Source organism: Podarcis bocagei, assembly GCF_964188305.1.
Source record: "Podarcis bocagei genome assembly, chromosome: 17".
Taxonomy (NCBI): Eukaryota; Metazoa; Chordata; class Lepidosauria; order Squamata; family Lacertidae; genus Podarcis; species Podarcis bocagei.
Window position 1 is genome coordinate 13,450,468 of NC_138143.1, and position 15,756 is coordinate 13,466,223.

General features: G+C 44.4%; 1 protein-coding gene across 5 annotated transcripts in view; it reads left to right on the forward strand.

Moving 5' to 3' along the window:
* The window catches only part of GLIS3 (GLIS family zinc finger 3), a 177,975-nt gene extending 162,447 nt beyond the window's left edge, over positions 1 to 15,528 (forward strand). For all 5 annotated transcript variants that reach the window (XM_081176272.1, XM_081176271.1, XM_081176275.1 and 2 more), the window contains 2 exons: positions 10,571 to 10,753; positions 13,793 to 15,528. In XM_081176272.1, coding sequence (XP_081032398.1) covers positions 10,571 to 10,753; positions 13,793 to 13,929 — 320 coding nt within the window. In that variant the 3' untranslated portion in view covers positions 13,930 to 15,528. The remainder of the gene's footprint in view (positions 1 to 10,570; positions 10,754 to 13,792) is intronic.
* Positions 15,529 to 15,756: the final 228 nt, after the last annotated feature.

Consider the following 15,756-nt stretch of genomic DNA (forward strand, 5'->3'; position numbering starts at 1 on the left):
TGCTTGACAGCTGCTTACACAGAAAGGAAAGAATGGCCAACCCTACAAGCAATTCCTCTGATTTTCTTTTCTTTTCAAAAGTGTGTAGAGTTTGGGTCCAGGGCTTCTCTGCTGGCACAACATCAGAGTCTAGCGTGGGGCATTACTGTTGCAGCCATGATCATCACTGCCAGATGCAATGTCTTTGCAGGGTGCAAAAACTGTTCTACTGCAAAGGACGAGACACTTGAAGAAAGACAAGCTCTAGGTTTTTGCTCAGGACATGTGCTTCCGTCTATGACTGAAAATAAAATTTTCTCTTTGGAGCCCTTCCGTAGTACAAATGCCTGGGGCAAATTCAGCTCAAATGAAAGAGGGAATGTTCCCCTCCATGAACCTGACACTTTCCTTCTGAAAAATAGGCTTCTATCGATCTGGTAGCACTGGCCCAGAAATTAGCAAAGGATGCAAGCGCACATAGTATGGCTTTAGGACTGTATTCTAGGTACCCAGGAAGGGCCTTGAGGCCATCCCAGAGAAGGAAGGAATACAGCAGGGAGCGAGAGTTGGGGGACAAACAGACAAAGGAGGCTGTGCAGCAATGCTTCTGTGTGTCAGGGGGAAGGCAGGCACTGGAGAGGTGGAAGCTGAAAAGCTAGAGATGGGAATGATGGTATAATTTTCTGTCCTCATGTTCTATCCAAAAACACAGAGGGGAGCAGTAAATGGATGGCCATCCTGACTCGGCCCCAGACACTCTGATCAGATGTTTGGAAGCTGTGGCTGGATGGTTACATGGGAGCCGGTTGAAGTTAAATCCTTTGAAGACCTTTGGCTGGGTCAGGACGAGATGGAATTGGGGGGGGGCAACTCCCATCTCTTGCGGGGGCGCAATTAGTGCCAGCACCATCAGTTAAGAGTTTGGGTGTAATCTTCGACACCTCCCTTTCCATGGAGGTGCAGATTGCAGCTATAACAAAGGTGGCATTTTTTTCATCTCCACCAAGCTAAGCAGTTGGCTCCTTACCTCTCTAGCCGTGACCTAGCCACTGTGATCCATGCGACGGTCACCTCCAGACTGGATTATTGTAACTCGCTCTACGTGGGGCTGCCCTTGAGACTGACCCAGAAACTCCAGCGGGTGCAGAATGCCGCAGCGAGACTCCTTACGGGGTCCTCGCTGCGGAATCACATTCACCCAGTGGTATACCAGCAGCACTGGCTCCCAGTGGAGTACAGGATCAGGTTTAAAGTGCTGGTTTTAACTTTTAAAGCCCTATACGGCCTAGGACCCTCGTACCTACGGGACCGCCTCTCCTGGTATGTCCCACAGAGGACCTTACGGTATTCAAACAAAAACATCTTGGAGGTCCCGGGCCACAGAGAGGTTAGGCTGGCCTCAACCAGAGCCAGGGCTTTTTTTGGCTGTGGCTCCAATCTGGTGGAACGCTCTGTCACAAGAGACTAGGGCCCTGCGGGACTTGACATCTTTCCACAGGACCTGCAAGACAGAGCTGTTCCACCAGGCCTTTGGCCAGGGCACAGCCTGACCCCCTCCTTTGGCAATCCTCACAGAACTCTAGCCCAATGGTTGCCATTAATCTGATTTGAACTGATTTTATAATGAAATGATTTTAGAATGTTGTATCATTTTACTGTTGTTAGCCGCTCTGAGACCGGCTTCGGCTGGGGAGGGTGGGATATAAATAAAATTTTATTATTATTATTATTATTAAAGATCCTTGGCTCAAGGGTAGATTAAAAAAGGAGTCAGTCAGAAAGAGCAAATTTCCTCAGCCATGATAAGGGCAAGGCTCACTGGGGGAGGGGGTTCAGGCATGGACACCCATAATCCGTGGCTCCAGGAGTCAGTCAGACAAAGTTTATCCCAGCAGAAGAAGAAGAAGAAGAGAAGAGTTTGGATTTGATATCCCACTTTATCACTACCCGAAGGAGTCTCAAAGCGGCTAACATTCTCCTTTTCCCTTCCTCCCCCACAACAAACACTCTGTGAGGTGAGTGGGGCTGAGAGACTTCAGTTAAGTGTGACTAGCCCAAGGTCACCCAGCAGCTGCATGTGGAGGAGCCGAGACGCGAACCCAGTTCCCCAGATTATGAATCCACCTCTCTTAACCACTACACCACACTGGCCCAGCATCACCTCTCCCAGGAATTATACTGTTCATGGGATCTGGTGCACTCTGTGCACAGTTCATCATCATGCAGGATAAGGGCATCCATATGTATTGGTTGCAGTGCAAGTGCCATCATAACTCTTTTACACCAAGAACCAGCAATACAATGTGGTCAGTAATGAGAATGAAGGCACCCTCTTCTCAGTCACTGCAGTGCAAATGCCCCTTCTGCATCTACAATGGAGCAGTTCAGGTGACGCTGCAGCTCTAGTAATGAGGTAATTTCCACAATTCCAAAAGGCAGGAGAAGAGAGTAATATTTGTAAAGGTTGGGGAAGCTCATTTGTTCTGCTTGCCTTCTGCTCAGCAGTAGCAAAGGCCCAATATTTCCCAGCTACCATAAGCTCCATCTCTCACCTTTGGCCCTATTCACCTGGTGTGGCATGATTATTTGCATTAGGATTCTCTCCTTCTTCATGTGCAGTATTTGCCCACAAAATTCCTTTTAGAAGTGTGAGTATGTCAGGAAAAAGAGATGATGTGCAAAATCAATCATTCTTCTGCTTCTTATTCAAACATTTGTGATTGAAAGCAGCTTTGCCCTATACATAAATTCTACAGAGAATCACATACTTGCAGAGCAATGTATATAGACTCGTTCCACCCAAGATTTAAGTAAACAAAAAGTCAATATCTCTAAAATAAATTTTAATATACCCAGATCATGCACCCAGATCAATGGGTGCATCAATTTCCATTGTGTCTGGCTGACAAACAGAGCTATGCTTAATCAATGAAACCCTGATGTCTTTGCTTCTGTTTATCTACTATTTATAATACTCATGTGCCACTTTTTGACACAGAGTTGTCAAAGAGGTTGACACAGCACAAAGATAGCTTGCAAAAATAGACTCCCTCACCTTTCACCTGATATCTGCTCAGGTCTTAATGGACTTAGCAATGGGGCAGAGAGCAGTCGCTCCTTGAAAGCACTGGTCCCCCTCACTGTCATTTATTTAAATATACACATCATATATTTAAATAAATGACACAAACACGTATGCTTACAGTACTGCTGGGCATGCTGAAAGTACAGTGGTGGTGAGACCACAGACATCCACCATCATGATTTACTCAGAGCCTCAAATTTGAAAAAGTCATGGGCCTATGTCCTGAGTCTTGTAGGAGCCTAGCAACACCCTGACACACAACAGCTAGCTCAAATCTTGATATTTAAATAGGGCTAGGAGATGTTTCAAAGCAATGACAAACCTAGACAGCATCTTAAAAAGCAGAGACATCACCTTGCCAACAAAGGTCCGTATAGTTAAAGCTATGGCTTTCCCAGTAGTGATGTATGGAAGTGAGAGCTGGACCATAAAGAAGGTTGATCGCCGAAGAATTGATGCTTTTGAATTATGGTGCTGGAGGAGACTCTTGAGGGTCCCATGGACTGCAAGAAGATCAAACCTATCCATTCTTAAGCAAATCAGCCCTGAGTGCTCACTGGAAGGACAGATCCTGAAGCTGAGGCTCCAATACTTTGGCCACCTCATGAGAAGAGAAGACTCCCTGGAAAAGACCCTGATGTTGGGAAAGATGGAGGGCACAAGGAGAAGGGGATGACAGAGGACGAGATAGTTGGACAGTGTTCTCGAAGCTACCAGCATGAGTTTGACCAAACTGCGGGAGGCAGTGGAAGACAGGAGTGCCTGGCATGCTCTAGTCCATGGGGTCACGAAGAGTCGGACACGACTCAACGACTAAACAACAACAACAGGAGATGTTTCCTCCATGCTTCTGAACTTAGTTTGGAATCAAAGCAGCCCCCCCCCCAAAAAAAAACAAGGTAGTAGTTCCCACATACATGGCGGACTTCCTAGGTATACAGCAGTGCAAAGGTTTGTGGATTGAAAGGAAAGGGAAATCTTCACCACAACCACCCCAAAAAACCAACAAAGACCTCTGATCTTCCAGACCAATCAGAAGAACCAGAAGTTGAGCAGACTACAGTGGTACCTCGGTTTATGTACTTAATCCGTTCCGGAAGTCCGTTCTTAAACCAAAACCATTCTTAAACTGAGGTGCGCTTTCCCTAATGAGGCCTCCCACTGCCAATGCCCTTCCACCATTCGGCTTCCGTTCTTAGACCAAGGTAAAGTTTGCAAACCAGGACACTACTTCTGGTTTTGCAGAGTTCGTAAACAGGGCTGTTCTTAAACCAAGGTACCACTGTATATGAGTCTATCACAGGGGAGGAGAATTGGATCTTGCTGGTGGGCAGTTCCTGATCTCCCCACGAGATAGGTTTGACAGGAGGCTAAGACTGTGTCTCAGTCAATCAACCGATGACACAATGCCTGGAAGGAGAGAATGTGGGCAGGAGGCGAGGACTGGAGGAAGGGGAAGTGGTGAAAGCAGGGGAAGGATGAAGCAGTCAAACAGCTCTCTGATCAGCTCTCTGACTGGAGTGATTTGTCCCTCTACCTAAGTCCCACTGGAGCAGGGGGAGATCTGCAGGGGGAATAATGGCTCCGCTCATGTTTGGCTCTGGCTCCTCCCATTTTCCACAAGCAGCCCTAACATATGCCTGAGTGACTGTGGCCCTCAGTCAAATAAATGTTCTCCATCCCTTGATTTATATGAATGTGCACATCTTCTCTGTGCATATTCACCAGTCAACTTACACCGACTCATCTCTCTCTTTCTCCCCCATGTGTGTGTGTAGATAGATAGGAGCATGTGCGTGAAACAAAATACTTATTATTGCTTTCTATCTACAAACCATTGATCTTTGGCTGTGGCACCTGAAAACACGCTTGAAAAGAAAATAAGCACTTTTTTTTTTAACACATAAGATAGAATAAATGCTTCTATTGAGTCTCTGTGCCCTAGAGTACTTCTGACACCCTGTGTTTTACAATTCTTCTGTTTGCAGCTGGGATTTGCCTTCGAAAGTGGAAGAGTAATTAATGGTATCAAATAAATCCAAACAGGGATGGGTGGTGATTACTTAAAGTTGGGGGAGATCAAGAACATCTGGCTTACCAGTAATGAGGTTGGCATGTTAAATAGAAGAAATACAATAAAAGATAATATTGGTTTTCTTGGATTAGATGCATCAAGCCATCTGGGAGCCAGTTCATAGTCTTGTAGGGAGTGGATGTGGAGACTCTTTGGAATGTTAGCATGGTCTGAGAAGTGCCTTTAAACGTGTCCTAGGGGTTTTTTTTAAAAAAAATCACTGGATCTCTTGCAGAGGTTTTTTTTATCTTGAGGAAGGGACGCGGGTGGCACTGTGGGTTAAACCACAGAGCCTAGAACTTGCTGATCAGAAGGTCGGCGGTTCGAATCCCCGCAACGGGGTGAGCTCCCATTGCTCTGTCCCTGTTCCTGCCTACCTAGCAGTTCGAAAGCACGTCAAAGTGCAAGTAGATAAATAGGTACCACTCCGGCGGGAACGTAAACGGTGTTTCCGTATGCTGCTCTGGTTCGCCAGAAGCGGCTTAGTCATGCTGGCTTCATGACCAGGGAGCTGTACGCCGGCTCCCTCGGTCAATAAAGCGAGATGAGCACCGCAACCCCAGAGTCGGTCACGACTGGACCTAATGGTCAGGGGTCCCTTTACCTTTTTTATCTTGCAGAGGACCCAAGGACTGAAGGGTTATTGACTCCAAAAAAAATGCAGAGATTACATGCTGTCTGGGGGTTGTTACAAGACAACACAATAATGGGCCTTGCTTCACAGCCAAGCTTCCTTGCATCTTTCTCTTGCCATACTTAGCTACATTCACTGTTGCCATTCACTTTTGATTTTACTTCATCTTGAAAGCTAGTACTTTGGATGCCACGTTTATCAGCATCTCAAGCTCATAAGTGCTTTGGGGTGATATGAAGACAGCACAGGCTGTGTTCTTATGTAGATGGATTGTTCTGCTTTTATTGCAGCTTTTTTGTTATTCCTTTGGTTTTGCCATATTTACAACCTACCGAAGGCGTAGAACACAGGTGTCAAACACAAGGCCCGCGGGCCGAATCCGGCCTGCCAGACCTCATCATGTGGCCCCTGTAGTCTGGTCTATATATATCTGTGAGGGAAGCTTGGGCTATGGCGCGCGCACAGGGCGCCTTGGGTCCTTTCTGCGCAGGCGCAGGCCTCCCCCTCCTCCAGCTACCTAGCCGAGACTTATTTGACACGGCGAGGGCGGGGTTGGATATGGGAGGCCGCTGCTGCTGCTCTCAACTTCTTTTTGGGCTCGCCGGGGTGAAATAAGTCCCGGCGGGAGCCCAGCGCGCCTGCACAAGGTGGAGCGCAGAGAAGGGCAGAGCCGGCTTCCCGCGCGTTGGAGAGAGGGAGACCGAGAGCGCGCCTGTGTTTCGGGAGCGTGCCCTGTGAATACTCAGGGCGGCGTGCTTTTGCTTTTCTTTTCTTTATTTCTTTCTTTAGGCGCGTTTCCGCGCTGCCCAATGAACAGCATCCTCTGCCTCTGGGGATTCGCGATTCAAAAGCAAATTCGATACGCAAGTGCATGTTTTGTAAATAACGTCAGGCGCGGCTTCCGCAGGGTGCGCATTGCAAAAATTTATATATGGGAAAAAAGCTGATAAGGAATTGGTTTATTTTTTAGGGTATTTACACATCATGCAATTTTTTCCTCAATGTTATTACAGGGTCCGGCCATCAGTTCCCGCCCTCCTCAAAGGTTTAGGGTAGGTAGCAAAGGGGGGGAAATCCAAACAAATGCTTGATTAAAATTTGGGGAATGAGAAAAATTAAAACCTGCACATTTTGTGTAACTTAAACACCAAGCCAAACAGGAAACCATTTTTATATTCATATATGTATTCAAATGAAATCAAGGTGTAGTGTTCCATGAGCCAGAAGCTCTGCATTACTTAATCCAGCTGTTAAAGGTGTCATGGGCTTTGAAGACACTCGAACTCGAACCGGCCCTTTGAGGGTGACCAAACTGATGATGTGGCCCCCCGATGAATTTGAGTTTGACACCCCTGGCGTAGAAGATAACTGAGCTAAGCTAGTCCCCAGTTCCAGAGCCTCATCTGAAGTGCATTTCTGCTGTAATACTGGACTGGTTGGCTTCCATAGTCACGGTTCTTTGTCCAACTAGCTTTTGGGCATCCTTCCCTTGTTCATGGACTTCAAGTATACACAGATTGGCTTTTGCTGCTCTAACAACAGTCTGTGTTCACAAATGGGTGAACAGGTGGCGCTGTGGGTTAAACCACAGAGCCTAGAACTTGCTGATCAGAAGGTTGGCGGTTCAAATCCCCGCGACGGGGTGAGCTCCCATTGCTTGGTCTCTTCTCCTGCCAACCTAGCAGTTCGAAAGCACGTCAAAGTGCAAGTAGATAAATAGGTACCACTCCGGCGGGAAGGTAAATGGCATTTCCGTGCGCTGCTCTGGTTCGCCAGAAGCGGCTTAGTCATGCTGGCCACATGACCCGGAAGCTGTACGCCGGCTCCCTCGGCCAATAAAGTGAGATGAGCGCCACAACCCCAGAGTTGGTTACGACCGGACCTAATGTTCAGGGGTCCCTTTACCTTACCTTTATGTCTGCCTGTTGCCATTCTGTTGCAGAATATATGTAGCAAGCAAACATGAGTTGCATGTACTGCATGTAACTATTTGGATTACAACAATGCTTCTAGGATATGATATAGGATAGCTGCTGTTTTACAGTGACCTTTGCAGACCAGCTATATGTCATACAAAAGCTCCATTCACAGTGCTAACACCTGATTTCTGGTGGCATCACACCATAATCCTGCCCTGATGTAGTGATCTTACTTGGAGCACAACTCCACAGCAGGAACATTGTGCTGGTTCAATAATTGTTCAATCCTTATTTTCCTGGACGTTTGTGTATCTCCCCAGCTTCCTTCCACAAACTTCCACTCATGTGCACAAAAGAGCAAATTTTTCTTAAAGAATGTCACATTTTGTAATCTTGACAACAGACAAGGGTTTTGTGCCTTCATCTTGTGCCTCCAAATCAGACTCCCCTCAGTGCACTGAGGAAGGACTCAAGCATTGCAGAGTAAGTTCAGCACAGCCAGGGAGAACTACTCTCCAGACTTCTCATAGCAACTAAGGGCTCATCCACCCTCGAGTTTAATGTGGATTTATCTCTTTTAATGGTGTCAACATGACGTCCTCATCCAAGTGGCAGCCTACACACACACACACACACACACACACACACCCTGCAGACAATCCGATAGCAGAAGAAAATAAAAAATAAAACCACAAATTAGCGGACCCTAGATGTACTGAACTGTATTGTGCTGAAAGACTTCTTTACATGTGTGTTACATACCAGCCCAAAGGACAGGAGGCAGCCTGCCCCTTTCCATCAGTTCTTGCTGTTTTGGCACTTGTAATTTTAAAACAGCAGAACTGCTCTTGCAGAAGACAGCTGTGTTTTAAGAGAAAATAAAACTTGCCCTTGCAGGTACTGGAGGTGTGAAAGGAAAAGGGAAGTACAGTGGTACCTCAGGTTAAGTACTTAATTCATTCCGGAGGTCCATACTTAAGCTGAAACTGTTCTTAACCTGAAGCACCACTTTAGCTAATGGGGCCTCCTGCTGCCGTGGTGGCGCTGGAGCACGATTTCTGTTCTCATACTGAAGCAAAGTTCTTAACCTGAAGCACTATTTCTGGGTTAGCGGAATCTGTAACCTGAAGCGTATGTAACCTGAAGTGTATGTAACCCGAGGTAACACTGTACCAGCTTTTCAGGCAAGCAGTTCCAAAGGCTTGCCTGACTTGGAGTAGCTTCCTTCCTTCCTTCCTTCCTTCCTTCCTTCCTTCCTTCCTTCCTTTGTTTTTTGTTTTCTACTGCTCTTTCACGCAAAACCTGTGTTTCAAAAACAAATAAAGGCAATGAAAGGTGCATGCTGTACGCATGCCTACAACTAACCTCAGGTTTCTTGAACTTGTGGTGGACAGAGAGGTACTAATTGAGGGAGGGGACCGCAACACACAGCACAAATAGATCCCATCAAGGCTACCCACAAGTATGAAGGGAAATCAGTTTCAAAGGCTTAAAACTGAAGCACTCATTGGTAGATTGAGGCACACAAACTTGCATATGGAAACATCCATCTGTGTACCCATGAAGACATCAACACAGGGACAAGGCACTACAACTCTCTTCAGTCCTAATGCTTTCACCTTTTTTAACTCTTTTTCCTTTAGGAAAATAAGCTACCTTCTTTCTCGAAATGAACTGGTTTGCCAACCGTACTGGCTATTTGAAACAGATCTCCCCTCTTCTGCTCTATGCTGACATTTAAGAAGAAAAGTGGCCATAGTAAAATAATAGAAAACAACAACTTTCCAAAATAGTTTTTAGCTCATTACTCTCAATGGCGCTTTGTGCATACTTGAAAAGCATTCTTAAAAATAACTGCTGTCCCAACCAGCCGTGGCCGCACTGTGAGACTTTACAGCTGAGTCACAGCAGTTACCAGAAACAGCTATTTCCATCTCTGGTACGTGAAGCCAGCTGGCAAGACTTAGGCAAAGCCGGGCTGAAAATGTTCTTTGACATTGTTCCACACTCCTTCTCGGTTTAGTACTTCTCACAATGCCCTATTCTGAATCCCAAATACTCTGGGAGGAATGCTGATTTACACAAGATTGCCCAGTGTTAAAAAGTATGAGTCATGGAACAAAATATGTCCCTCTCTCCCAAGACACAAGAATGTAAAATTATAAATGTATAATTATCACCCTTTGCCTATTATTTTCGAAGCACTAATTTCCCCACCTTCCAATACAGTTTAATAGTAAAACATTATATGCATTTTTTTTTCAAGCTTTACCCAATTCTATTGAGGACTAAATTGAAGACATTGCTTCATATATAAAGAACAATTTTAAAGAATATTTATAATCCCTACTCTCTCCTTTCTAGAGACTTTTTGTTGTCACCAAAAACTAATCTTTCTTTTTGCTCAGGACTCAGGATATGGTACACAACAGATTACTATTACTTCATTTCACAGAACAGTGCTAGAATTCAGAAAATTTAGGGATTCAGGGCTGCAATTTAACTGCCTAGGACTAAGAGAAGCATAGCTGTGGTTTTAACTTCTGCCATAGCCTTGGTTTTCGTGTGTCTCTCCATTTTTCTCATCAAGGCTGAATTTCTGTAATTAGACAAAAGATACTCAGGAGAAGTGCAACTTTCTGAAGGTTAAAGAAGGGCAAGCAAATACGATTTTTAAGAGAAAATTCTCATGAAAATGCCAAGACAATTAATTACTAGGGTGGCACTTGCTTTAAGGACTTGACAGCACAGCTTTAAAATAGTCGGAAATATATTGCCAAAGCTTCCTGGAAAAGCGATGTCAAAGAGAAGTTTCAAATGAAACTGGGGTAAATACAGAAAATGAGTTCGATCTATTTCTATGTCTTTTCTCTTTCTAGGTGTTTATGGGCAGCTGCAAACATTCTGTTCCCCACATTATGCCGACAATCAGAGAAATTTGCAACATGGCGGAACTTGTAATATGGTCCCGCCTTTTGAAGACTGTCTTGTACCCACATCTATGGGTCAGGCAGGTTTTGATGTTTTCCACAGAGCATTTTCAGCGCATTCTGGCATTACAGGTAAACCCCTACTGTGGTGGTGTTAGTTAAAGGTGCACTCTGTGGTAAATCTTTCTAGAGCTCTTAGTTTCGTGAGTTCTTTTCTGGAAAGGATGTTCTATGTTTCCAAAGTGTGTACTGATCCCCAACACCCATTTGAAACTCATTTCATAATGCTGTACACCATAATCCCCCTACATCAACACTCCTCCCTAGTCTGGACCTTCTCAGAGGCACTTTGGACCTTTATTAAGAAAACCTGGGGTCAATTCAAACATTATCACACCTTGTAGGATATCAATCTGGTGCCACATGTCAGTCATGAATTGCAACTTGCATGTAAGATACTGAGAAATGAACAGCCAGTTGTGGCAATTTTGTAGTCTTCCTTCCTAAATAATTTGTTGCATAGGAATTTGGTAACCTGTGAAGTGGTTCTCAGTAAGCTTGTAACCTTGCCAGCTTTAAACTGTATTGCACAGCTAGCTGTAAACATTTGTTTCTTTTAAAACAAATTTCTGAGAATTCCCATCTGCTCTTTCACCATCTAACAGATTTTCATTTGTGAAGAAAATCGGCAGTTTCTGTCCCTTAATCCAGTCTAGACTGGGCCTCCAACAGGCCAAAGATAGAAATGGACAGGAAAAAAGGACGCAGTTCTTCTGCTGAAGCCTTTTAACACTGAGCACCTGTGTCTTAGAACTGGTTCATAGGTCTGTATAGAAAACTTGGCTACTGGGCCTTTGGTGACTTGCCAAAAATGTGAACAGGCAGGTGCTTTTTGAAAGGTAGTTCATAAATGTTATTAATAAATAAGTAATAATAAATAAAATACCCCTTCATGCATAATAATGCTTAACATCTGTGTAGCCCTTTAAAGTCTTCAAAGCACTTCCTGTTCATCATCCAGGGGTGAACCTCAAAGTTGTGTTGTGAGGAAAGCCAGCATGATAATTCCCCATCTTGCAATGAGAGGGCTGGGGCTGAGGAAGTGGGGCTTGCTTGAAGGCGATCCTGGGAGTTCAGGCCTCCCCATGGACTCTCCGATTGGCCACTACACCAGGCCAGCTCTCCATTGCGTAACGTATTGGCCCGGATGTAAGCCACACCCACAAATAAGCCGCACCTTTAAAATTCAAGGGGGGGGGGAGAAAAAAAGACAAAACCCAAATATAAGCCGTGCCCTTAAAATTGGGTTACAGGCTGAAAATTGCTGCGGTTGGTAGAATTGTAACTCCAAGCCCATTTAAGCCTTTGCTCTTGCAAGCCCCCAAAAGTGACCGTACAGTCGCTCAAATCGCAAATTGCTATTCATTTGCTACAATTCCGCAGGCACTCACACCCATGAATGGCAAATGAACAGTCTCGAGCTCACAAATCAGCAAGGAAACATTTTTTTGTTCCGTTTTACCATATGTAAAATGGCTGCGTGGGAGCTGGTTGAAGTTCAATCCTTCGAAGACAGAGGTCTTCTGGCTGGGTCGGGATGACATGGGGTTGGGGGCCAAATGTCATCTCTTGCGGGGGCTCAATTAGTGCCAGCGCCTTCTGTCAAGAGCTTGGGTGTAACCTTCAATGCCTCCCTTTCCATGGAGGTGCAGGTTGCAGCCACAGCAAAGGTGGCATTTTTCCATCTCCGCTGTATTAAGTAGTTGGTTCCTTACCTTTCCTGCCCTGATCTGGCCACAGTGATCCATGCGATGGTCACCTCCAGGCTTTATGATTTTAACTCGCTCTATGGGGGGCTGCCCTTGAAGCTGACTCAGAAACTCCAGCGGGTGCAGAATGCCGCAGTGAGGCTCCTTATGGGGTTCTTGCCATGGGATCACATTCATCCAGTGCTTTACCACCTGCCCTGGTGGAGTACGGGGTCAGGTTCAAGGTGCTGGTTTTGACCTTTAAAGCCCTATGCGCCCTAGGACCCACGTACCTATGGGAGCGCCTCTCCTGGTATGCTCCGCGGAGGACCTTAAGGTCCACAAATGACAACACCTTGGAGGTCCCAAGTCGCAAGGTGGTTAGATTGGTCTCAACTAGGGCCAGGGCCTTTTCAGTACTGTCACAAGAGACTAGGGCCCTGCAGGACTTGACTTCTTTCCCCAGGGCCTTCAAGACAGAGCTGATCCACCTGGCCTTTGGTTTTGACTCAGTCTGACCCTTATGTCTTCCCATAGCTGTCAACGTTTCCCTTTTTTTAAGGGAAATTCCCTTATTCCAAATAGGATTCCTTGCAAGAACAGGGGAAAGTTGACAGCTATGATGTCTTTCCTCCCCTTATGATTTTGATCTATGGGCTACTTTTAAAATGATGCTGCATTTCAAATTGCATTTTAACCTGTATTTTAAATTGGTCTTCCCCTTTATGTTTCTATTGTAATTTTACTGGTGTTAGCCACCCTGAGCCTGGCTCTAGCCGGGGAGGGCGGGGTATAAATAAAATTTATTATTATTATTATTAATTGTAAAAGCCCATTTTTGTAAGCGAATTTAAGCCATACTTTAACTTTTCACGCTCGGAATTTGGAAAAAAAGTGTGGCTTATATTCGGGCCAATATGGTATATAAGTTCTTTCTGCTACAGTCCACAAGCGATGAGCATGCGTATATTACCCCAAATCATTTACCAACCTAGCCTGTGCTTTTTAGCTAGATATTTGATAATAGTAAGATTTACCAATATTCATAAGGAAATGTCAGGAAATTATGGCATTTACTAATAAATCTCAAAGCTAATTGAGCAGATAAGCAGGTGCAGAGAATACTGAGAGCCTGAAGACTGTTTTGTGTGTAGAAAAGAAGATTTGCGGGGGAGGGGAGGCTGGCGGGAAAGGGCGCTTAACCCTTGCCCTGCCAACCACTCTCTACTGCAGATTGCCTCCTAAACAGCTTTATCTTCTGCAGTGCTCCATATATGTTTTCCTCTCTGAAAATACACAAGAGGAAACCTGTGTTTGCATGCAACATGTAATTATGCCCAGATTTCTACTGTGTAACATACCCAAATTCCAGTTCAGTCTATTTGATGTACAAAAATTCTTCATTTTCACCTTCTCTTCTCAGTTTATGATCTTCCATCAGGCTCTACAGAGATATTTGGTGATTCATTGCGCAATGGAATTGAGGACTCCAGTTTCCTTCAGATAAATGCTGTAGATCGTTGCCCGAGTCAACTTTCTTCAGTTTACACTGAAGGCTGAGAAGGGGAAAATGCTATACTCCTGCATCTAATCCCTATTGGAACCACTCTTTTACGGACCACCATTTTGTGGTCAGTTCAAGTGCTGAGTATATTACCCAAGAAACGAAGGAAACACTACCAGATAGCATTGACCATCACAGATGCAGCTAATAAATATAAGGGGGAAGATTCTGGTTGAAACTTACTTGCTGAAGTGTGAGCAACTGCTTTTTTAATTCAGTCTTTTTTGTGTGTGGTAAAACCTCTTTTCAAAGGGAACGAATAAGAAAACCACTGCTTCTTATATTTCTAGCTGAATTGTTGAAATTTTCACCACAGTTTTTGGAAACCCTCTGAAAGGACTCTGTAGAAATTTGCAACAACTTTTTTTTTGAAAAAGCAAAAGTGCCTTGCATCATGAGCCTGTTTGGTGCTTTGCAGGCCCAGTACACAGCCTTGCAGGGCTGAAGACAAGGAGCGATTTTTGAGGCACCAATTGGAGGTGGAGGCAGCACCATTCCACTCTCTTTTTGGAATCTGGGAACATCAGTCCTCTTTAACAACACAGTATTAACTGTATTAGCTGAAAGAGAGACAGTTGTTTGTGGTGTCTTAGCAGTCCTTCATTGGAGAGAGTTAATCTTACTTGATATTGAATAATGCTTTATAATTTAATTTTTATATTCCATGTGTAGAAATCTGTATGGAAGGTTCTTTTCAAAAAAGCACATATATTTAGATTAGATGTTCCCCATGAAGAACAGAAGTTCCCTGTGAATGTTTGCAAATATTTGAAGGTGTTTCCAGCAAGCTTCATTGGATCTTGAAGTCAACATAAAGAAGGTGTATTCACTACTGCTGCCAGAGAAGTAAGGGTTTCAACACTACCTTGCTGGGTCCCACAAGTGTTGGGTTCAGACTTCACATGCTGTAGTAGATCTCCCAGTATCCCTTCTTTAATCTGATGGCTGGGGGTAATTTCAGATGGTGCTGTTATTCTGGGGGAAGAGTGCTAAGCTTTCTCCAATGGAAGCCCACCCCTCCCAAACCTTGTGTTTTGCTTTTTTGCTATGGGGGGCAGACAGGTACAATGAAGAAGCCTTTCTTTTCACCCCCTTCCAGCTAACAACAGCCTCAGGGAAAGAAGGGTTTCCATAGAAGAAACATAAAATTGGGAGAGGGCTTGTTCTTCTCCCTCCCAGCATGGTAGCCTTGATCCAAGTTGCCCCTCCATTTGGTCACAGGTTTATTGTGTCCCATGTCATTCAGCCCAGCATATTCTGCAAGCGAGCACCTTCCTGGCATTGTCCCTCATATATTCTAGAAGATTCCATGGAAAGGGCTATTATAATTCCATTTGCTGTAAATATGGTATGTTAGTATTTCAATCATTTTTAAATCTGTGCATTCCTTTCCTCTTCTTTCTACTTACTTTTCCTTACAAAAATAAAAATGACATGCCATGTTTTTAATGCACCCCAAAATAATTCATGTAGCTGGTAATTCTTTGTTGTATAGTTATGAGCCTGTGTGGGCAGTACAAAATGAATTTTCATGGTCAAGATGTGGCCTTTGTCATGGTTACATTATTATATAATTAAAATGGCAGACTTCTTTATGCAATGTGTATTGTGGGCCATTCGTATTGGGGCCAAAGCATTTCAGCAATTTCTAAATGTGTGTTTTTCTTGTTAATAGTGTGTTACCGCAGAAGAACAAAATGTGACTATGCCAAGAGCCAAAGGAATTGATGCACTTAATTTTTAGCGAGGATAAAGAGAAGAGTTTTTGAAATGGTGAAACAGGCTTCCAAAAGCTAAATCATTATTTTGAAAAATTAATCATT